The sequence below is a fragment of the Lemur catta genome, chromosome 1, assembly GCF_020740605.2.
Source record: "Lemur catta isolate mLemCat1 chromosome 1, mLemCat1.pri, whole genome shotgun sequence".
In the NCBI taxonomy this organism is placed as follows: Eukaryota; Metazoa; Chordata; class Mammalia; order Primates; family Lemuridae; genus Lemur; species Lemur catta.
In genome coordinates, this window is record NC_059128.1 from 214,537,802 (window position 1) to 214,563,318 (window position 25,517).

A 25,517-nucleotide genomic window follows, 5' to 3' on the forward strand; every position below is an offset into this window, starting at 1 on the left:
TGTTAGTAGTACCTTAGTGTCCAAATGTGGATAAAAAATTGCATATGATTATAGTATTGAAGCACAATTTTATATCTAGATAATCACAAAAAATGAAAAATAAAGAAAATATTCAAAGTAGCCAAGGATATAATAAAACTGATAGAGCCACATATTGTTGGTGAAGTATAAAGACACTTTTAGAAATCATGGATGGCAGAGTTCAAGAATCATAAAAATGATCATACCATCTGGACTAACAATTTTGGAATTTTTTCTAAACAAATAACTTCAGAGAAAGAGAATAACATATCTATTGTTATTCTTAAAAGCATTATCTGTAATAATGAAACTTTATAAATAGCAACTATCTAATTGTATACAAGTAGTTAAGAAAGGTATAAAATACTTATTTTCAGAAAAATATGTAAATTTAATATATAATTTTAAACTCTATGTATCAATATTCAAGCAGGTTTATAATATAACACTAGCCACAACTGCTAAAATAAAAATTGTTCAAACTATGATTTAAAATGATGTAAAAATGATTTCTATGTTTATTTTACTAATTTTTCTACAATAAATACAAATCTAAAACCTTCTTGTGTGAGCTCCTGCTCCTGAAACAGACTGTGTGTAAAATTTTCTTTGGGTCTCTCACCTAATACAAATCCCAGACAGTCCCTTCAAGAATGTTTTCAGTGGTCTGGAGAAAACTAACAATGACTTATCACACATTCAGTCAGGTCATTTAGAATCATCCTGGATCCTAGTGTCAGAGCTATAATATTTATATCAAAATTGAAAAAAAACTCATAATTGTTAACATTTTGCAAAGGAACTTAATCATTTTTTCAAAGCTGATGAAAAAACAGAATTCACCTCAATATTTTATCATAATTTAGAAAGTAAAGAGAAAAGGCCTTAAATTTATATGTCTCTTAAGAACTCTTAGTGGATTGGTTCAGGATAGTTTATTGCTTTTTTTGCTCCTCAGAAGCCAATGTAAAGAGAAAGCACTGAAGTACACGATGTAAGGCTATTTCCCAAAATTATTTCCGGAGAACACTACTAAGAATCATTATTGTACTACCGTGTATTATTTGTACTCTGGAGTCAGATGGCCTATGTTGAAATCCTGGTTTCTTTGCATCATAACTCTATGACCTTGGAAAAGTCACTTAACCTCTCTGAGCCTCAATTTCTGTACAGCAGGCAAAATAATACCACTACCTCATAAGGTTGTTTTAAACTGCTCAGCACAGTTAGTGGCATATATACATATATATTAAATGCTGAATAAATGTTATTCTCATAGATGTTATTTGACAGTATCTTTTATAGTGAAATAATTATTATTAAAATCTAGGTTATACAAAATCAATCAAGTTACTTTAGTTCAGAACCCCTTAGAGTTTTTAATATATTAACATTTGATATGAATATCTGCAGGCGGTTGGATTATAGTGGCAGGGTGTTGTCAAATATATTTGATTCCAATTTCCTTAAATATGGATCATTTTGTGCGACTCATCTTCTGAGACATGTATTCTGGGGAACAAATGTGGAGGATGACAGAAATTAATAATTTATTGTCAAATAGGTAGGATCAAAACAATTAATTAAAATAATGTTGAATGTAGGAGTGTAGCACAAGTCTGCCCACCAGAGCTATACTTGAGTAGCTACGCTTTCACAGAAGCCTCTGACCTAAATGTTGTAGTATGGACAGCATCAGGAATGGGAAGTGACAAATTGGATCCACTAGACAAGTGATCTGTGCTAAAAGTGACATATAATCACCTTTCAGTCATATCTGTGTGTGTCCAGTAGTAGTGGAGGGGTAGTGGCTTTGTTTACGTAGCTTCTATTTCTGGGCCAGCTAACACTGAAATTCAGAGGTGATATCTGAGTTCACATTCATACATTATATGTATGGGTCCTTCTCTGAATTCATTAACAAGGCCTGCTATATACTTCATTAGAAAATGTATAAAAAAAAGTAATGCCTGGAATGAGATAAATTCACTGGGATAGGTCTCTATTGATAGCACAATTTCATGTAGTCAGTTAAAGCAAAGTGTTAAAGAAGAGGCAGCTAACATAAACATATTAAACATGCAGTTGTTTTATATTAATAATAGGAGAGTGGTAAGAACTAAGGTAAAGTACTTGTTTAACATTATGAGAAACTGCCAAACCTATTTCTAAAGCTGTTGTGCCATATTACACTCCCACTAGAAATGCATATAAATTCCAGGTCCTCTACTTCCTCCCCAACTTTTGGAGTTGTCAAACTTTTAAATTTTAGCCATGCTAATAGATAAGTAGTGATATCACATTGTTTTTTTTTTTAAATTGCATTTCTTGGGTACTATTTATATTAAGCATGTTTTCATGGGCTTATTGATCATTAATAATAGTTTCTTTTGTGAAGTGTCCATTAAAATCTTGAGCACATTTTGTTATTAGGTCATTTGGTTTTTAACTTAGTGTATTTTAGAATATAAATATATATCCATATACACACATGTGTGTATGTGTGTGAATACACACACACACACACACACCCCTCCTGAATAAAAATCCTTTGTCAGATAAATGACTTATAAATATTTTCACACAGTTTGTAAATTCATTTTTTAGCAGGATTATTAAAACTTTGGTGAAATTTGTTTTATCTAGGTCTTCTTTATGGTTAGTGCTTTCTAAATCCTGTGTTAGCAATCTCAGTCTACATTAAGATTAGGAAGATATACTCCTGTGTTTTCTTCTGGAAGATTAGATTTTTCTATTATAGTTAGGCCTATGATCCATTCCAAATTTTTTTTATAGCGTGCACTATGGGCTAAAATTTAGTGTTTGCTTTGTTTTGTTTTTCCATATAGATAACCAGTTGTTTCAGCATCATATTAAAAAATGTATTTGTTCAATTGTTTGGAAAACTTGGCCAAAAAATCAATTGATTTTATGAATGTGAGTCTATTTACACATTCCCTGTTCTGTTCTGTTAATCTGTTTGTCTGTCTTTAATCCAATACCACTTTACCTTGATTAATGTAGTTTTAAAGTCAGTCATGAAATCAGACGCTAGATGTCTTCCTCCCGTTTTTTATTTTTTGAGACGGAGTCTCGCTCTGTCATCCTGGCCAGAGTGCCGTGGCATCAGCCTAGCTCACAGCAACCTCAAACTCCTGGGCTCAAGTAATCCTTCTGCCTCAGCCTCCCGAGTAGCTGGGACTACAGGCATGTGCCACCATGCCTGGCTAATTTTTTTTTCTATATATATTTTTAGATGTCCATATAACTTCTTTCTATTTTTAGTAGAGACAGGGTCTCGCTCTTGCTCAGGCTGGTCTTGAACTCCTGACCTCAAGCGATCTGCCTTGGCCTCCCAGAGTGCTAGGATTACAGGTGTGAGCCACCGCACCCAGCCTCTTCCTCCTTGTAGTGTCAGCTTGTCAATTTCTACATAAAAGCCTGCTGCAAAGATTTTGAATGGGATTATATTAGATTTATAAATTAATTTGGGGAAAATTAAAATCTTAACAATATTGAGTTTGCCAATCCATGAACATAATGTATCTCTGCATTTATCCAGGTCTTCACTGATTTCTCTCAGCATTTGTCTATTAGATTTGAGTGTACAGGTCTTACACACATATTGCTAAATATATCCGTAAATGTTTTGGTTTTGATGCTATTGTAATAGTAATTTTTAAAATTTCACTTTCCCATTGTTTACTGATAAAATACAGAAGTGCAATTACTTGATTCTTATGTATTGATTTTATAGGATTGATTCTTATGATTGATTGTATAGGATTTTTTGTTTGTTTTGTTTTTTTTTTTTTTGGTTTCTTAGAATTTCCTACACACCTGATTGTGTCACCCATAAATGAACAAATTTTACTTCTTCCTTTCTAAATTTCATATCTTTGATTATTTTTTACTATCTATTTCACTCTTTGGGACCTCCAGTGCAATGATCAGTCGAAGGTATGAGAGCAGGCATCTTTATATTATTTCCAGACTTAAAAGGCAAGCTTTCAGATTTTATAAATTGTGATGACCTTTGTAGATGACCTTTACCTGCATTAGCGTTTAACCTTTTATGTTATATTTGCTGAGAGGTTTTTTTTCTTTGTTGTTGTTGTTGTTGTTGTTGTTTTGTTTTTCATGAGTATATTGAGTATGTTCAAGTTCTGGCTCTGATGCTGACTGTGTATATGAACTGACCCAAGACTTCCTTTTCTCATCTTTCAGTTACACCTCCAGGGTGTCTTTGAGGACTGAGGGAATGGATAATGAGTACTTTGCACAATGTTCCACACTTGATTCTAATTACTAATTTTTTATTTAATTCTGATGTGACCAGATAAATTTTCTGTGTAATTTTATTTCTTTTAAGTTCATTGCTACTTTCTAAAACATCTTTGCAAATTGTTAATCTTGGTGAATGTTTTATATGCACTTAAAAAGGATGTATATTTTGCAGTTTTGAGGTGTGGTGTTCTATAATTGTCAGCTAAAGCAATTGGTATCAGTGTTGTTCAAGTCTTCAATATCCTTACTGATTTCTTCAATCTACTTAGTCATTCAATTATTGAAAAAAAGAGAGTTGTTTAAATCTTTACATATAATATGGATTTTTCCAATTCTCTATTTAGCTTGGTCAATGTTTGTTTCATGTATTTTGGAACTCTGTTATTAAGTACATATACACACTTAGGATTGATATGTCTTTTTGATTAATTCTTTTAAATTATGGAATGTCTGGTTTTTTTTTCTGGTAATATTCTGTGTCTGATATTAATTAAGCCATTCCAGATTTCTTATAATTAGTATTTGCATAGTACATCTTTTTTTTCCATTTTTAAATTTTATCCATCAGTATCTTTATATATAATATATATCTCTTATTTGCAGCATATTATTGAGTCTTGAATCTTTTAATTCAATCTGTTCATTTCTGCCTTTTAATTTGAATGTTTAATCCATTTGTCTTTAATATAGTTATTGATATTACTGACTCTAAGTCTACCATCTTGTTATTTGTTATCTACCTGTTTCATCTGTTCTTTATTTTTTCTTCTTTAGATGAATTGGAATTGTCATTGTACTTTATCACTTCTGGCCTTTTGGCTCTACCTCTTTGTTTTGGGTATTTTTTTTTTTAAGTCTTTTTTCCTCTAGAATTTGCAATATTTTTCTTAACTTATCAGTTTGAGTTTATTTTGAATTAATCACTGTACCTGTTTGATGAGAAACTTGCTATGGCATACTTGCAAATCTTCCCACTTGTCCTTTGTGTTGTGTTATAATGTGTTTTAGTTTTGCATATATTGTAAAGTGCCACAATATATTTTTCAGTTTTGCTTTAAAATATTATCTTCTAAAAAATGAGAAAATATTTTTATTTATTTGCATATTTTCCATTTCTGGCACTATCCATTCTTCATAACATTTTAGTCTGACAAACTGTTTAATGTTTCTGGTGATGCACATGTGCTGGTGACACATTCTGTCAGCATTGTTTTAATCTAAAATGTATTATTTCATTTTAATTTTTGTATTTCAATAATTTTTTAAGAAAGTTTTCAAATACATGGATGATTTTGAAGAACCGTACACTAAGTAGTTACCCTACATATATTCTACTATTAACATTTTACAATCTTTGCTTTACCACATATCTATTCATTCCTCTACCTATCCATCAATATATCTCATTTTTGATACCTTTTTAAAGTAGTTTCAGACATCAGTAAACATTTAAGCATCTTATCATTATCAAGACTTTAATATTTACTTATAGTTCTCTTGTTGTTTTAGGTAAAGCTTAAATAGAGTAACAAATTGCATAACTGAAGTGTACAGTTTGATAATTTTTGAGATATGCATATATCTGCATAGCCTAATATCCTATCAAGATAGAAAATATTACCATCACTACAGAGAGTAACATTCTTCTCCTTCCCCTTATCAGTCAATTCTTACTGCCTCTGAACCCCCACTCACATAGTACAACTGTTTTGATTTTCCTTTTTAGAATAGATTATTTTTTCCTGTTCTAGAACTTTATGTACATGGACTCAAATGTGCTATTATATAAGGATTCTTTCACTCAGCAAATGTTCTTGGTATTTATCCATGCTGTTGTGTGTATCAGTCATTTGCTCCTTTTATTTGCCAAGGAGTGTTTTTTTCCTTTTTAAATAATGTATCACAATTTGTTTATTCATTCTCTGGGTAGTGGACATTTGGGTCTTTTCAGTTTTGGGCTCCTTTGAATAATCAGTCCACGTTCTTATCCAAGTCTCTTTATGGACTTTGGCTTTTACTTCTCTAAGGTGAACACCTATGAGTGGAATTCCTGGCTTAGTATCAGAACTAAGATAAACTGATAAAACTAAGCCAGTAATTAGTTTTATACTGAGAAATTTTTCATGCTTATTGACCATCTGTATGTTTTCTTTTGTGATGTGACTGTTCAAACATTTGTTCATTTTATGATTAGGTTGATTGTGTTTTTAGTATTAAATCTTAGAGTTCCTTATTTGTCCTGGAAACCAGTCCGTTGTCAAATACATGTTTTGCAAATACTTTTTCCCAGTCTGTTGCATGACAATTTGTATATTTTAATGAGAAGAGGTTCTTATTTTTGATGAGGTGTAGTTTATTAGCTTTTTCTTTAATGGTTATTACTTTGTGTCCTAAGAAAACTTTGCATATCCCAAGTCATGAGGATTCATCTTTTGTTTAGGTCCACAGCTCATCTCTAATTATTTTTTAGATGAACAGTGTGAAGTAGAAATTGAAGTTTAATTTTCTTTTCATATTGACATCAAGTTATTCCAGCACAATTTATTGGAAAGATTTTCATTTCCTCCTTATGTTGCGCTGGTTATTGCCTTTGTGAATATTTCACTGGTTAGATTGAAAGTTTTTCTTTTTCTTTTTTCTTTCATCCCCTTAAAGGTGTCATTGCATTTTCTCCTGACTAATATTATTTATAATGCAAATTGGGCAAAATTTTTGTTTTGGTCTGCTTATTATTGTGCCCTTTATGTATGTCTCATCTTTTTCTCTGGCAGATTTAAGATTTTCACTTCTTCATTGATTTTGAACACTTAAATCATGATATCCTTTGGTGGTGTTCTATATGTATGTGTTTTATTTTGGGTTCATTAAACTTCTTGGATCCATGAGTTTATATTTTTTATTTAATTTGAAAAATTTTCAGCCATTATTTCTTCAAACATGTTTTGCTTCTGCCCTCACTGTTTCCTCTTCTTTTAGTCCTCCAGTTAAATTTAGGATAGGCCACCTGTGTTTCCTCACAGGTCTCTGAGGTTCTTGTTATTTTTTTTCACCCTTTTTTGCCCTCTGTGTTTGTGTAGTTTCTAGTGTTCACTGATCATATCTTTTGTGATGTCTAATCTGCAGCATTTTTAATTTCAGAATAGTATTTTTTAGTTTTTAAATTTCCATTTCTCCATTGAAATGTCTCTATTAATATTTTCTAGTTGCTGTTCACAATGGTCATGATCTTTTTTAATCCAACAAACACATTATAATATACATTTTGAAGTACTTATCTGGTGATTCCATTGTCTTTGTAAATTCTGATCCTGTTTATATTGGCTGATTTTTTTCTTCTGAATATACATCATATCTTTTATTATTCTTCTGTCTAGCATTTTTTAAGATCATATGCTCGATATTATGGATGTTACATCATTAAATGTATGGATTTTATGAGAGAATTAAGTTTTGTTCCAGCAGGTAGTTAATTTATTTGCATAGCCGCTTGCTTTTTTTTTTTTTTTTTTTTGAAGCATCTTACTTATCTTTGTTAGAGTAGGTCTAAAATAGCCTTTTCTGTAGAGCTAGATTGGGCCTACTATCTGGGGTCTCTGCTTAATACTTGGGGAGCTCAACAAAGTCTCTTCATTCTGGGTGTTCTCAACTCAGCTGTCTCCCAGCCCTGTATGTGCTCCTAGAGCTATTCCGTTCCCCCCTGTTCTTTGCCTGACCTTGTGAAGTATCACCTTCAATATGTACATATTTATTTTGTATTTGGCCAAATTTGAGGTAACCCATGCAGATTTCTAGAGTTCTTTTATTACACAGTTCTCTTCTCGCAGGTACCCAGGCTTATAAATTCAATCCAACTCCATCATCTTGAATTCTTATTTCTGTCTCCTTAACTCAGTGCAAACACTGTCTTCTTTTGGCTTTTCCCTTTCTGTTTAACAGTTTAAAAAGTGCCTTCAGTCAAAAAACCAGAGTGATTGTGGGGTTTACCTTTTTTGTATCTTTTCTATCACAAATCACATACCTGTGCTATCAGTTGTCCAATTTTGAAAAACTCTTATTTTAGATATGGAGAAAAGGCTAGTTTAGTATCCAATACTCCTCTAAAAACAGAAGCTGAAATCCAAAATGAACAAGTTTTAACACACTACAATAGCCAAACCCATCAAGTTTGCAGATCAATTCAGTCATAGGTTTACCATCATTTAAATAAAGCATTCTCTTTGCTTGCAGTTCAGGAAAATGGTCATTACCACAGTTCCAAAAATTATCAAAAAGTCCCAATGATTTAGCACAGAGTTAAGCACACATTTAGTTAAGTAGCATTAGGGACTTCTTGTCATCAAGATGGCTACACAAAACACACTCTATAAATATGACACATGTGACTATATGACACATAACAGAATTAAGAAGCCCTATTAGAAATAAAATGGGCAGTAGTAAAATGAATGTGACAGAGGTAAATTTATAAGGGTAATTGATCTCTTTGTCATTAAGCAAGATTTTTTTTTAAAAATCCATCCATCTTGGGTAAATGCAGCCAATGACCACTTCCCCATTATAAAATGTCCATCCAGACCAAATAATGAAAATAACAGTGGGAGGTACCCCAGTAAACTGCTAATATAACCAACCCATACTCAGAAATAGCAAGGATACAGTGATTTTCATGCCAGCTACCCAAATTGTTCTTAGTAAGTTCTCACAACTGCACTCACATAGCTTCTAGCATTTAACAATAGAGTTTTCATATTTTAAAGCACCATTATTCACAGAACAAGTTCAAGAGTATCTGATATTAATAATAATTTTGCACTGGTAAGGTCTTGGCTGTACCTGCAACAGGATTAATATCCTGGGTTTAGGATAAGAAACTTGAAACTTTACAATTTGCCCTTTAATTAGACAACTTCAGGCTCAGCTCCAGGCAGTTTATCATTTTTCCCTTAGGATAGATACCTGTTTTAAAGGTGACTTTTCCAGTAGTATATGATCAATAATTGAACTTCATGATGGTGTTGTGCAAAGATTCTTGCACTTTGCAGTCAGGGGGCCTCTATAGCAATCCTAGCTTTGAATGAGACTCTCCATGCCTTGTCTCAGAAAAAACGCTTAACACCTGGAATAACTCTAGGTATTCACAGAAGGCTTCCCTCACCACCACATCTAAGATACCTTGCCTGTCCCAGCTTCCATCACCTCTACCTCATTACCCTGGTTTATTTCCTTTACAGCACTGATCACTATTTCAAATTAACTGGCTTATTTATTTCCTTATTTATTTACTGTATTAGAATATTATTAATAGTTCCAAAAGGGGAGAGACCCTTTCAGTCTTATCTGCCATTGTATTTCCAAAAGCTTTTGACAAATGGTAGATGTCAATAAATAATTATCAGTTTAAATAATACATAATTTAAGCCACTCCTGCTTCAGATACAATAAATACACTGTTCCTCCTTCAAACTCTGAAGCTTCATTATTATAAGCTAGTAAACCAACCAAAGAAGGTTGCTGATATATAGTATAGTACTAGGTTTCTTTTAAATATCACAGAAGTGTAAAGTGCCATATCTGAAAGTATTCATTGAGACACTGGGTGTTCTAGGGGTAGGGTGGATGAAAAAGACATAATCTCTACCTGGAAGACTATAAATATATAGTTTAGTGGGAGTGGGAAGGAGTAGAGAAGCAGATCTGTAGACAAATTACAATATAATAAAAATATTGTATTAAGATAAGAAACAAAGGAAAGAGTGAGAATTTCTAACAGGTAGATCTCAGGCTACAAGAAGGGTTTTATTCCACAAAAGCTTAAGCAAAATAATGGTATTTGAACATGGACTTGAAAACTAAAAATAAGAAAGGACTTCCAGCCAGAAGTCACAGCTTGAACAAAAGGCATGACATTAAATGTTCTTGAAGTTTTTGAGAAAAGGGCTATGGTAAATGAGACAGGGAGGTGGTTAGTGATTTGGTTGTGACAGACTTGTTTACAGAGCTAATGAGTTAATATTTACTTTTTTATGCAATTGAGAATTACCTCCCTATATTTCTGATTTTTCCAAAGAAACTGATAAGCTGCCTATAATATAAACAATTAACAGATAAAGTAGAAATCTGCCCAAATCTAGATGTTGCAAGTCAATCTTTGGAATGTGTACACTAGAACTGTGGACAGGGGAGATACTTCCAAGCCAAACATACTGAGCATTTGGTGGATGCCTTCTGTTTCTGACCAATGAAAACATGGTTTTTGAGACCTATTTCCAAATATAAACGAAAGGGAATTAAATTCCTTTGACCCTGGACAAGAGAATGAAACTAAAACTAATGGAAATATGTTAAGATTTTTACACAAATCAGCTATACCAACAATTAAAATTCTACCAATATCCCAGGCTTCTCCAGGTAGTGGTGAGGACTCCATCCCAGGGTATGGACGGAGGATGGAATGACACTTTTCCAAAACACTTTTGATAAGATTCAGGTATCAAATTTTGACTTGAATTAGATGACCTTCTATGTCCTTTCCAAATTAAGGTTCTGTTTTAATTTGTATATCATCAAAAATTATTAAAATAAGAAACATCTTCTATGCCAGGTACTGGAACCGAAAGGATAAATATGATACAGTCTAGTATTTAAAAAATAATGCTGAAACTCTACAATGTTATCTCTGCTTGTTCACACATGTAAGGCAAGTGCATAGCTAAGCTGCTGGGCATATGCAGCTATTTGCAGGATGATAGGTCACTGTGTTCATCGCACAGAAATCAATTCTGTTTCTTTGTTGTTCACTCCAGAGGTAGCTCCAAGATACACAGTGGAACTGGCATGTGGTTTTGGAGCCACAGTCCTGCTAGTGGTGATTCTTATTGTTGTTTACCATGTTTATTGGCTGGAGATGGTCTTATTTTACCGGGCTCATTTTGGAACAGATGAAACCATTTTGGGTAAGTAACAGAAGTTTAATGTAACCCTCTTAGGCTGTCATCTTTAGAAAACATTTTGGGATGTTGGCGAAAAACGGAAAAGGAAAGAAAATATGGTGACTTGATAAGACCTAGATTAACTGGGAGATTTAAGCAGATTACCTTTTATTTCAGCCCTTACTATTAAAAATCTGTCCAATGTGTATTATTCTCCTTTGTTGGATTAATATGTCATTTTTTTATAAATTAGCACTGTCTAGATAGAATTATAATTCAACCTACTTATTTAACTTAAAAATTTCTAGTGGCCACATTAAAAAAAGTAACAAGAAATAAGTAAAAATAATTATTCAACTAAATATATTCATAATACTATCATTTTAGCATGTAATTAATATTAAAAAGTTAATGAGATATTTTATGATGGTTTTTTTTTTTTTGGTACTAAAAATCTTCAAAATTCAGAGCGCATTGTATTTTACCGTTGCAGCACATGTCAACTCAGACCAGCTGCGATTCAAGAGTTCAATAGACACATATGGTTTGCAGCTGCTGTATACAGGTCCACACTCTTTGTACTTAAAGAGTGATCTGTGAACCAGCAGCATCAGCAACACCTGGCAGCTTATCAGGAGGCTCTTAGACCCAACCCCTACTGACTCTGAATCTACATTTAAACAACACTTCCAAGTGATTCATGTGCACATTAAACATTAAGAAATAATGCTCTAGTACAAATTTGCCTGGTAAAAAGAATAGAACATTTAAACATACAAATTATTAGGTCTGCTCCCTAAAGATTCTGATTCAGAAGGTTTGTGAAGAGACACAGAATCTGTATTTTTAATGAGATGTGACTTTTATAATTAGGCAACTTTGGGAAAGATTGGTCCATTGAATCTAAGTATATTTTTAGTTATAATTCCTTTCAGGTATAAATAATTCAGGCAGTTTCACAAAGTTTTGCTGAATTTATATTCTAATATATTAGTGAGTGATATACTAGGACAGGAAGTTGAAATTTTATGCATGGTATTAATTGCCAGCACCAACTCAGATTTGAATGGGCCAAACCTCTCTCTTTCTCCACTGCAAAGATTCAACTCAGTTAGATAAGAGTAGAAGACATATCAGATAAAATTCAAAATTACACCTTCAGATAGTCATTTTGCCTGGAGACCTGTTACAAGAAAAAGATCACACTGGAATCTGTCACATAATGAAATATCTAATATGCAGAAGTTTGATTTAAGAAAAAATGTAATATTATTGAGAAACTTTCATAATTTATATTGGATCTGTGTTCCTTTTGCTAGATGGGAAGGAGTATGATGTTTATGTGTCCTATGCAAGGAATGCTGAGGAAGAGGAATTTGTATTACTGACCCTCCGTGGAGTTTTGGAGAATGAATTTGGTTACAAGCTGTGCATCTTTGACCGAGACAGTCTGCCTGGGGGAAGTAGGTATTTCAGATGAGTACAAATGATGCTACCATAAAAGGCAAATGGGCCACTGGGTTTGAGTCATGTTTAAGAGTCATGGCGCAGCTCTATATGGGCATCCTGGGATATTTAATGCCCAATTCTTTGACAAAGTAGAGTCTTCTCTAGGAATGAAACTACATTATAGGATGCACACTATGCAATTCATTTTATGGTATCAAAATATTTTCCCTTGTAATCTTTAAGAGCTCAGTGTCAGAAAACTGTGGATGCACCGTGGATTACACTTCTATTAAAGTGACACAGCTTTAAACATTAGGTTTATTCAGATTAAGATTTTTATAAGGTTTAGGTTGATCTGCATTGGTTTACATAGAATTTCTTTTTTAGAAGAATAAGTATTACAAAAACTTTTTTTTTTACAAAGGCTGAGGTTTATTCAGTTTTATTAAAACTGAGTTGTACAAGAGAGTATATAGAATTTTTCCTTTTATTACTCACTGATAATAGTTAGAATATATCCCTTTGGCATTTGCTCATTTTCTTTTTCTCTCTTTTATTTTTAAGCAAAATAGCACAACACAACCCCCCCCCTTTTGGGTCTGTTTCTTCCTTTCTATTAGCTTATACATTTGAGATTTATTTTAAGATTTTACAAAAGCCATGTTAAAAAAAGAAAAGCTTGAATTGCTGAATGTGTTAAAATAAAAGTAAATCTCTTCTGTCCACACAGTGCCACTAAGTAGTGCTCCATTTGAGTCTTTTTTAATAAACACATAAGCAACATTCCTTAACCCACTGTTAAGCTTCATACTGTTGAAATGTACATAATATCTGTAATACTAAGCATGACAACCTAATTTTCTTCCTCTAAAATCCTATTGACATTGATAATTTAATGTTTTTTTTAAACTGTTACATGGATAATTGAGATACAGAATAGTCTTAAAATTTTATTTTCATTTTAAGTTTAGCTGGATCAGTTATTTTATATTCCCAGTCATCACCCAAAAGCCCATCATGCTTGTGTTCTAGAGAAGATATCTCCTTCCTTATAACTTTGCCATGAAATGAGGGCTTAATTCAATGGTTAAAGGTTAAATTCCACCCATTTTGATACTCAGTTTCCCAAATTATTTATTCATCCATTTATTCATTCATACAGCCATTCTATAAATACTTATCTACTGTGTGAAAAGTTACATAAAGATATACAGTATATAACTGGTTAAGACCCTCCAATAGGAGTTGCTAGTTCTTTGAAGAATTCCAGCTCTACATAATTACTCTTGCATCTTACTTTTGATGGTTGGTCCTTGCATCCTTTTGTATTCTCCCTGCTGCTCTTAACCAATCCTCTGACTCTGGGTCTCTTTCCATGCTTACACATGGTCAGCCTCAAGTGCCATTGCTTAGAGTAGACAAATAATTATTCCAGGATTCTTCTCCAGGCTGCACTTAATCGCAAGTCTTTCCTTACAACTTTTGGACCTGTGAAGATTAAGGCTCAAAATGACTGCTTAGGGGAGTATAGCAAGCCATGATGTAGGTTTCCACAACACTAGTACATTACCTGGAGTTGACAATTATCTGAACCCCAGGTAAAGAATTATACAGTCCTCGGTAAGCAACGGTGAGGAGATAGATTGGTCCCAAGAATTTAGTGACAAGAACTAATCAGAACTAATGCAGAATAAAATTACATTGCATTTCCATTTTCCCTGCTTTTTCTTTTTCTTTTTTTACAAGAAGCAGGCATTTGCCTGTTAGTGAAAGCAGACACATCATCCAGCAGCTGCCGAAACATATGGCTCCATAGTAATGGTAAGACTTTAAGAAGAAAGATCCAGGGACTAATTTAGGCTCCAGAGGAGACAGAAGTAGGAAGCCAAGCTGAGAATGTATTGCCAGCCAAAATGCCATTCAATTGGCTAGATTTTTTTTTAAGGTCCTCTTCCACCCACTTAGTGATACCAGTCTGAGTCATGTAGATATTCAACAATAGAGAGGGACTTTAAAAAAATGAAGGTACCTACTCTTGTTGTCCTGTATCAACAAAAAATAAAATTCTGTGATTTTGATTTTATAATACATATCTTTTTGAATGCCCATTGTTGCTAGAGAGTTTATACATGGGTATCTTCTAGGAGAAAGGGCTCAAGAGCTGATTTGGCAAGACCTTAGCATGCCACACAGTTTGAATAAACTTATTTCAATACAATACATCTGTTCTTCATGTCTCAAATAATGCTTTTGAAGACCAAAGTCACAGCCGTACACTACTTTTTTGGCTTCACACCTGTTTGGAATTCTTCTTAGGGTGGACTATGTATATATAGTTTTCATTTTCCCCAAGGACAGTGGTGTCTAATGAATGAGAGTGCTTAGGTCTGAGGATTAAGTTGTTCAAAGTTGCTGGTAAAAAGTTTCACCTCGATTCTTAGTCTGTTACCCTAAGTTCCCTACATTTGCTCCTTAAATCCCATGCTTTTGGGGAGATTTTGGCCAACACTAATCCCCATGGTTGTTTTCTTTCCCAGTTGTCACAGATGAGACCTTGAGCTTCATTCAGAAAAGCAGACGCCTCCTGGTTGTCCTAAGCCCCAACTACGTGCTCCAGGGAACCCAGGCCCTCCTGGAGCTCAAGGCTGGCCTAGAAAATATGGCCTCTCGGGGCAACATCAACGTCATTTTAGTACAGTACAAAGCTGTGAAGGAGACGAAGGTGAAAGAGCTGAAGCGGGCTAAGACGGTGCTCACGGTCATTAAATGGAAAGGGGAAAAATCCAAGTATCCACAGGGCAGGTTCTGGAAGCAGCTGCAGGTGGCCATGCCAGTGAAGAAAAGTCCCAGGCGGTCTAGCAGTGACGAGCAGGGTCTCTCCTATTCATCCTTGAAAAACGTATGAAAGGGACAATGAAGTGGGTAAAAAGACCAAGGGGTACTTCAGGAAGGGTCTTCTCATTCTTCTTTCCCAGTTTATGGTTTCATAGGCAGAAACTAATTGTCTAAGCCTCCCCATAAGGATAAATCCAGAGTGACTGTACGGCTGGCTGTTCTCTTTCCTCAGCCAAGACTAACATTTAGAATGATATTATCAACACTTGGTCACCAGACTCTGATGTCACTATGTTCTTTGCAGGCAAAGACTTGGTTGATGTGAATCGCCCCTTTTACATCATCCATTCCTGTTCTTATATGTCGCTATTATTTTTTTTTAATCTTAACATATGGAGCAGCCTTTCTCATGGATTTAACGATGCCTTTAAGATAAGTCATCTGTTGACAGAGTCATAAGTTTCTGAAAAGGTTTTCTTTTTCTTTTATTTTTACTCATCCATTGAAAAGATAATCAGGACCTAAATTTTAGCTGAGGAAAATGAACTCTTTTGTCCATTCAGCTGTGCAACACATCACCACAGTAAGACCAACATTCACTTAGGGTGACACAAAGCAGGAGAACTGAAAATGTTCCTCACAATTGATTTAAAGGGCTTACTTTTCTTTTACTATACCACCCTTTCCCTCCATCTCAGGTAACTGATGTCATATTTGGTAAACTTGAAAAATATAAGTTTTGTTTTTACTACAGTAAATTACTGACTATCTGCCGATCGACCTACATTTTTCATTCCATCTCCATATCTCCCATTGGCCATTTAGAGTTTGCAGGTTGGCTCCATATTTGGTTCAGTCTGAGAGGAAACTTCTCCTAATGGTGCTAATAGAGAGTAAGGTAACAGCAAAATGCTTTTAGGACAATTTTTGACTTGTGAAAAGAGCACAGAACAGGATATTTGGCAATTGGTCTTTCAATCTTCGCCTCACTAATGTGACTACCAGGAAAGTGATTTCTCCTTACTTGTTTATGTCTCTCCACTGTGAAGTGTGAAGGTTAGACTTAGTGACCTTGAGAGTTAGCATTAATATTCTAAGAGAATTAATTGTATTGCCTGTAATTTACTCTGTATTACAGGTACTACAGTTGCTCCAAATAAGTCAATCTGAAAAGTCACTGTCAATGAAACTTGTTTTTGTTTTAAGTAATATTTTACTGTTCTTAAGACTTGGAAAACTAAGTGCAGAGTTTACAGCATGGTAAATATCTATGTTATATGTAGATTATATATATGTATGTGTATATATATCTACATACCATAAATTATGTGTATGGATTATACACACATGGAATTAATGTGTGTATATATCCACATGCACATGTATTATATATATGTATATATGTGTGTGTGTGTTGTGTGTGTGTGTTTATGACTTTAAAGAGCCATGGGTACAATTTTACAAACTGCTGAAACTCTTGTGCAGTTTTTAAATTATGTTTTTACTGTAATGCTTTTGTGTCAGTGTTTTTTGTACATTAATATTATTTGTGAATTCACAGCTCACAGAGTAGTACTTGCCATTAGTTCTTGTTTTCCCTAAGTTAGCATAAATAACTTACTACTGCTACGGTTGATATGGGTTGCAGTAGCATCTGTTGTGCACAGAACTTGCATGGTCACTGCTAAGCAGTAGCCTGTCACCTAGCATTAGCTGATTTACTACTACATTCCCAGCATACACATTTAGAAACTAAGCTGTGTTAATCTTGGTGCTCAAGTATCTAGACTACTGAGTGATAAAGGAGACAAATGTACTTATACATGAGTCTGGGTATCCTATGAAACACAATAATTCATAACTTAAGGAAGCCTTTTCCCTGTAGTATGAATGTTGTTGATAAGCAATTCTAAAATTACCTCCTACATTTAAGTGTCCTTCATCAGTATTAAAGTCCAAAATAAATCATTTCTTTATATAAGAGTTATTGATTATTTTAAATTGAAAAAAGGTTCACTTTTGAATTCTTGACTATGAAGCTATGATATAGATTCACTCTTGAATCTAATTTTGTTTTAGCCTTATTAATGTTTTTTCTTATTACAAACCACAATTATTCCCCCTATTAACCCTTCACTTACAAGACAGGGGAAACTTATTCCAGATAAGCTTTGAATATCAATTCTTGCATGAGCTTTAGGTAAATAGAGAATGGTTTCATCACCAAGGGGCCATTCTCTTGCTAATGCTGCATTTCTTTTGCACTTTTGGATTCCATATTTATCCCAAATGCTGTTGGGTGCCCCTAAAAACTCCTTGATTTTTTTTCCCTATTTATATTCCTGCCTTTGGTACTAAACTTCTCCAAATGCTATAATATAAAGCATATCAAATCTAGGGATATGTCTCATTGTAAGAGAACTTTGTTTTTGGAGCTATGTTCCAGAAGATGCCCAACATGGAACATTTGAGGGAGATGGGGAAATATACCTGTAATTTAGAGAGCAAGAACAAATCATGTCTCTAATTGAAAAAAAAAAAAAAAAACAATGGTTTTATATAAGTGATATCATGACCTTTTGTACCCAGGTTAACAAAGAACTATGATATATAATAGAGTGTCTAATTACAAAATCATATAAAATTTATTTCTTTTCTGTATTGTAATTTAGGTGATTCCTTAGGATTCTAATAAAAGAGCACTCCATTGTGTTGGGGAACAAAAACATCACTCCACTTGTTAATTACCCATTTTCGTTCCATAGGTTTTAATGTTTTGAGATTATCTTTTTAATTTTATTCATGAACTTTTGTATTTTTCATTTTTCATTTGATTTGTAAATTTACTTGATTTATAAATAAACCATTTATTTTCAGCTTTGAATTTTATTTTGTGCATGTGTTTTATGTCTTTACATTCACATTTGGGCATAAGAAATGAGAATAAAAAGAATTAATAATTGTTCTTATACAAAGAAATGTAGTTACATTAGTTAAGTTTCTTTCTGAGAGAAACCTGAGAAAAATGGGAACTTCATATCAAGGACATTTTTGTTACATGTGAGTAAAAGAGTTAAGTAAAATGGATTGTTCCAGAATACTAGGACATATTTTGTGTGTTTGTGTATGTATATGGAGAGAGAAAGGCAGAAAGACAGAAAACTAGGGGGAGAGGAAGAGGAAAGAAAATAGAGAGAAAGAGAGAGGAGGGAATAGAGAGTGGAGAGAGAGTTTCTTGTAAAAGAAAAAAACACAAGCCTATTCCTTTTTGTTCAGCTTGGAACTTAGGTAGCTTGCAGGAATCTCTTACCTTTTATAGGCTTTGATGCAACCCCAAGGAATTTGCTTTGGAATGAGATAAAAAATTAATGTCCTGACTTTAGTTAATGAATTATCATTTGAATCAAAGATATATTTCTCTCAAAAACTTTGAATAAATCAGTGATAGATATTTGGAAATGCATTTTCTTTTTTGTTAATAATATTAAGTCCATAGTAACAGGGGTGCCTTCTTGCTTACAAAATCCCTATATATTTATTTATTCAAAGAATATTTATTGAGTCCCCATAACATGCTCTGAACTGGTTAGCTTAGAAAAAAATTTTTTTACTATAGAATTTTCCTCTTGCAAATCCGTCCCCAAAGGGTAGACTTAGGATCAATGGATCAAAGTTACCAAGAAACAGATTTCTACTCAATTAGGAAACAACTGTAAAGAAGAGTTTAACACAATCTATGTCTTTGGAGATAGTAGTTCCCCCATTACAAGCAGTGATTTGATGGATTCTTATTGATATTTTGTATATGGGATTTCTGCATTGGATAACTGGTTATTAGTCTGAAGTTGCTTCCAACACTGAACACATTAAGTGACCTGCTAGAATATAGTGATGACTATTTAGAAGATTAAATATCAGAAGTTTGAATATCAGGTATCTGGCTATTACTGACTGTTAAAACTCTCAAGATATTTTCTTATGTCATTTATGGATGTCATTATCATCAGATAAATTCACGGTATGGTATGAGAGACCTATTCAGTAACTAGTCCATCTTAATTCTTTGCTTCTACCCAAGCATCATAAAGTAAATTTAGCAATGGGCTAGGAGATCGAGTGTTTCAGGAGTACTATTTATCCACATCTATTTTAAGCTGAATATACAGAATTTGTAAAACCTTATTACTCTTATAAGTCCATACATTAAGGTGGTGTTCTAAAGTTAGCATTAAGAACTGATGCAGATTCAATAAACATTAGTGCATATATTATTTTACTATTGTATTTACTAGACATTGAGTAATAATTAATCAAAGTGATTTATTCCAATGTCTCCTGTGTGCTAGACATTTACATATAAGTATCTCTAATTTGTTTAACAGCCCTACAATTTGCTGTCCACATTTACATTTTAGGGAACAATGAACTAAGACTCAAAGATATTAAGATAAAACCAGAGATAAGTGGAGAGACCAAGATCCATCTTCCAGATTAGGTGCCCCCTTTTTTACTACACTTTAAGTTTTAAGAGAGAGAGAGAGAGAGAGAGGCTTGCTATTTTTTCATTTACCAAAAACCTCACCAAAGAAAAAAAAAAATTGCAGTCCTAGTTTTCTTCTAGGTGAACTGCAGGGAAATTGTGACTTTTAAAGGCAGTAGCATCCTTGAGTATTACTGAGTTCTCAACCAGAAAACATGACTTCAAAGCTAATTTAGTACCACACATGAAAACTCATCTCATTACTATATAGCCATACCTCATTTTTTTGAGCTAAATAATAAATGACCTAATTTATGACTTCCTCTCCAAATAATCGTTAGCATTAAAAAGAATAACTCCCATTCTCAAATATGAAGATTTGAAATATGGAAAGCATTAAAAGAGTATGCCATAAAGAATGCAGATTTCTTTAAAGTATCAAGTAAAGATCCTTAGGTATATCCCAAACCCTATCTGAAAAATATCTTCTAAATTTATTCCTCAATGTCTAAAATTTCACTATTCATACCTATAGTTAGCATTGCACTCTTTTAAATGTAAATAATTCACTATCTGGATGGGATATCAAAAGTCACTGGAAATTAAGAAGGAGGGAGGGGGGAAGGGCAAAAACCCAGCTAAGGGGTACAATGAACACTATTCAGGTGATGTGCACATTTATAGCCCTGATTCAAGCCATGTATCGAAAAAATCTGTACCCCCTTGATATACTGAAATGAAAATAAAATTAAATTAAATTTAAAAAAAGGAAAAGAGCAACATACTCTAAAGATATTTTTTTAGAAGTTCTAGCACAGTGTTTGTATTTTCAACAATGATATTCCCACCGGAAAGAACACACATTTTCCTGAAGTGACTATTTTGAAGTGAAACACACCATGCACACACATACACAATTTGCATAAATTCCCTTTGTTGATAAGCTAGCTTGTTGCCTTAAAGCTATTTTACATTTCTCATGAACCAGGAGAAGCAGTAGATTTCCACCCTCATATTCTCTGATTTATGAGAGGCAGCTTTCATAAGATTCCAAGTAGGACTAGAGCAGACAGTGGAGTTACCGGAAGACACACCTGCACCACACACACACACACACACACACACACACACACACACACGCACGCACACGCATAGGTTTAAAAATAAGTGGAAATTTAAATTTCTTTTGATATTAAAACAAAAACGCTCTAAAATATTTTTGCATTCTTGTTAAAACTAATAAAAAGTTCTCAAAAATTAAGCACAACTCTCCCAGGTCCTTTCAAATTCATGTTAAATCCACTGATGATTGAAAAAAAAATAATCTAGTAAGAAGCACAGGTCCCTCATTCCCTTGTCAAGCTCTTAGTGAACGAATTTACTGTAAACTTTCAGCTTGTCTCCACAGGCTGAAAAGTCTCTTCATCACTCTTTCACCCAAAGGCATAGGTGTTCAATCCATGGTCTGTCTCCAGCATTTGTTTTCAGAGTTGTCAATGGCTCTGATTTAAATGTTTGGTATGATTTCCTTCAGAAGATGACATATTCTAAGCTCCTAAATTTCACAGTGAGTTAAGCACTGCATTTATCTGAAGAATTTCTCACTGGGATCTGTCCAAATCCATCTCAATAACTGTTAGATTTGAATGGTTTGTCGGAAATCTTAATTACTTGACTGATTCTTATCCATTGTCATTGTTGCCCCTTTAATCACTTTTTAGGCCAATTCTTCACACACACACACACACACACACACACAGACACACACACACACACACACACACACACACACACATAGAAACAAGTCGATAACAAGGTAAATAAGGTGAACTGTCTGGTATTGTGTCCAAAAATGTGAAATATCAAGGTGTATAACTGTGAGGATCTTAGGAGGTGGTAATTCCTATTGCTTTTTGCTAGTCTATGTTGGGAGTGTTATGTTCAGTCCTGTTCAGAATAACTACTCTTAGAAGACATCTATAAACTGAATATTATTCAGAGGAAAATGATAAAAGTGGGAGCAGACTTGAAACCATGTCATATGTGGAATAAGAGAAAAATCCTGAAGTTATTTAATTCAGTCCAGAGGTAAGAAGAAAATACAGTGACATAATAGTAGTTGTCAAATATTTCAAACATTTGAAGATGCTAGATCTAATCCACCAGATAAAAGTTGCAAGGAAGATTTCAAAAGAAGAAATATTTTACAAACAAAGCTCAAATTATTAGTTAAATTAGTTGCTTTTGAGGGTGGTTAATGTTTTGACAGTGGTTCATTTAATTCCTCACCTTTGTGTGTGTGTGTGTTAAGGAAGGCTTTATGCAAGAAGGAGACCACTGAATGGGGGTTTTGCAGTAAGGAAGAGAAATTGAGCTCAACTCCCTCACCATCCTGGAAGGCAGCAAATCCTCAGGAACCATTGATAAAAATGGTGTAGATAAGATTCTTTGACTGGGTCTTTAGCACTAAGATCTTAAAATTGCAAGTGTTTATTCAGTGTCTGTCCTTTGTAGAATGGACAATGATGAATTAGTATGTATATAAATTTTCACTATACACTGTCCTATCTTTCCATTTTCCTATAGATACAGTGGAAGCAGTTTTTGATTTTATTCAGAGGAGCCGAAGGATGATTGTTGTCCTGAGCCCAGACTATGTAACAGAAAAGAGCATCAGCATGCTGGAGTTTAAACTGGGTGTCATGTGCCAGAATGCTATTGCCACCAAGCTCATTGTGGTTGAGTACCGTCCCCTTGAGCATCCACACCCAGGCATCCTTCAGCTGAAGGAGTCTGTGTCTTTTGTCAGCTGGAAGGGAGAAAAGTCCAAACATCCTGGCTCCAAATTCTGGAAAGCCTTGAGGTTGGCTCTTCCCCTGAGAAGTCTGAGTGCCAGTTCTGGCTGGAATGAGAGCTGCTCTTCCCAGTCTGACATCAGTCTGGACCACGTTCAAAGGAGGAGAAGTCGTTTGAAGGAGCCCCCAGAACTCCAGAGCTCAGGGAGGGCTGCAGGTTCCCCTCCAGCCCCAGGCAAAATGTCCAAGCACCGAGAGAAGCCCTCTGCAGCCTGTCGCTGTTGTGTCACCTACTGTGAAGGAGAAAGCCACCTGAGAAGCAAGAACCGAGCAGAGATTCATAACCAGCCCCAGTGGGAGACACACCTCTGTAAGCCTGTTCCCCAAGAGCCAGAAACTCAATGGATACAGAATGGCACCAGATTGGAACCCCCTGCTCCCCAGATCTCAGCCCTTGCTCTTCACCATTTCACGGATTTATCCAATAACAATGACTTTTATATCCTATAATTCCTGTATGTGGTGGGTGGTGGCTTCTATCTCTACCAACTCTCTTTATGTCATGAACCTGTGGGAGTAACTGACATTTTTATCATCTAATGGACTATCAGATTTTTGTCCCCTTTATTGATTTTTAAAAACTATTTATTTCTAGGAGACAAAAGACCTGAAGGACCAGAATCAAGAATTATTGCCTCTAATGGCCTCAGAAGAGCACACTCTTCTTGGGCCCTAGAAGGTCAGTATATGAAAGTTGCCTAAAGTCTGATCCTCTATCTTGCCCAGTGGTTTAAAATAGCAAAGAATTTAAAAGTGTTTTCTTTGAGTTTGTTGATCAACCTCATGCTGTGAGTCGGTCAGGTATACGTGGGCTATGAAGCTCATAGGGTGAACACATCCCAAGGGAGCATCATGGGAAGGAGCTGGTTCTGGTGGAGCTGTAGGAAGTACCAAGCTCAGCAGAAAACCTGCAGCCCATTTTCCCTCAAAGAACCAAACATACTCACCCAGGGACACATGGTGTTCTCTGTCTCACTGTAAACTAGTGTTCTCTAAACTGCCTAATGTTGTTAGCATCAATAAAGTTATATTTTTATGTCATTTTATTTGTACTAACAAATTTTTACCTCTCTCTCTCCCTTCTACCTATATGGGTTTTCTATTCATATACAGGGAGTATTCCATTTCAAGAAATCAAGATTTGGTTTCAGTACCAGGAAAGCTGATTTGTCTTTTTTGTTTCTTTCTGATGTGTATTAGGTGAGATCTGGAAAATGATCAAAAGAAAGTGAGAAAGTGTTTTAAATGAAATGGAAGTTTATACAAGAACTGTCATTTTAGAAATGACAGCTGAAAAATTCAGTATTGTAAGAGATTTATGGTAGAGTTTTTGTGCGTGAATTCCTTCTTCTCATTCAGGATTTTGAGGAGGGATAATAAATTCAAGTTTCTACAAGGATCAGAAGGTAAAAAACAAAAAGAGAAAAGAGGCTAAATATCAGCATAATACGCATGCTGTCCATCTAGTACCTGTGTATATAGGGATACAGGCACAGATAAGTATTTCTTTTCTATAAACATTTTCACACAATCACAAAAGACATGCAGCAATTGATTTTCAAGTCAGGTAGATGATAGAGATCATTGGGCCTGTAAGTAACTGAAGAGCACGTATTTCTTAAAAAGGGAGTAGCCTCTACTCAGCTCCATTTGATTGTTGCCACTGATTGAGCCCAATGTTCCCAGATTGTCCAGTTTTTTCACAAGAATCTAAAAATACAGATTTTTATGTACACTATCATTTATGAGATGGCTTAAACTTAAGGGGAGAAAAAAAAAGCAAAGATCCAGAGATCCAGAGTAAATGCTTCCATGGGCCATGTTCAGCCTGAGGACCACTAATTTGCAATTTCATAATTAAAGTTTTAGTTAAAGAACATATGTAAAAATGGGATTCAAGTGTCCCTAGCAATACTGGAACTAGAGACCACAAGTTGGCTCTAAGGACACAATGGAGAATGTTTATTCTCTCCCCAGTGGGAAGACATCTGGGACCTTAGAATACAGGAGATCTGACATAACCTTCTATCAGGTGAGAAAAAACTAGAATATAATGTGCCTTCCATTTACTCAGTAGAGGTTCCCTGCTTGTTTATTGTAAGAAAGTTAAAAGCACAAAGTCTGCTACTCTTGAACAGAAGCAGAACGAAAGGATTGAGGAGCCATTCCATATGTGAGCAGTCACCTTCAGTACATCAGCCCTGGCTGGCAGTTAGCTATGGCTCAACAAGGGTCAGTCTCTCTTAGTCACTAATAGTGAATAAGGGGTAGGAAAAGAAAGTAGTTTAATCCCACTACTCCTCTTGGAAAAAGACTGAGAAGATCCTTTCTCTGTTGAAACAAGAAACTAGGCAATCCTTTCTTGAAGATGGGGGATAAGGGCCCTCCAGAGTAAATGTGACTCATCATGAAACTTGAAACCAGAAAATGACAGTACACTCTACCTGAATATCCAGCAGAAAATGACTTGGCATAACCCAAAGGCCTTATTCTATATTACATTCCTTCTTGTAGAGTGTAATCCATCCTTGATGTATTAAATAAGTTCAAGGATGTTAACTTGGAAGACAGCAGTTTATCTCCAAATCTGTTAACAGTGGGTAATATAAGTGACTCCAAATCCTAAGGAAGGAAAGGATACTCCTACTCATAATCAGCCTT

General features: G+C 34.5%; 1 protein-coding gene across 3 annotated transcripts in view; it reads left to right on the forward strand.

Annotated features, from left to right (window-relative positions):
* Positions 1-24,484, forward strand: part of LOC123630388 (interleukin 1 receptor accessory protein) — a 133,359-nt gene extending 108,875 nt beyond the window's left edge. For 2 of the 3 annotated variants that reach the window (XM_045539930.1, XM_045539931.1), the window contains 3 exons: positions 11,112-11,261; positions 12,557-12,700; positions 15,224-18,405. In XM_045539930.1, coding sequence (XP_045395886.1) covers positions 11,112-11,261; positions 12,557-12,700; positions 15,224-15,591 — 662 coding nt within the window. In that variant the 3' untranslated portion in view covers positions 15,592-18,405. Of the gene's footprint in view, positions 1-11,111; positions 11,262-12,556; positions 12,701-15,223; positions 18,406-22,587 lie in introns of those variants that run through there. The other variant, XM_045539929.1, reaches the window with a different exon arrangement.
* Positions 24,485-25,517: the final 1,033 nt, after the last annotated feature.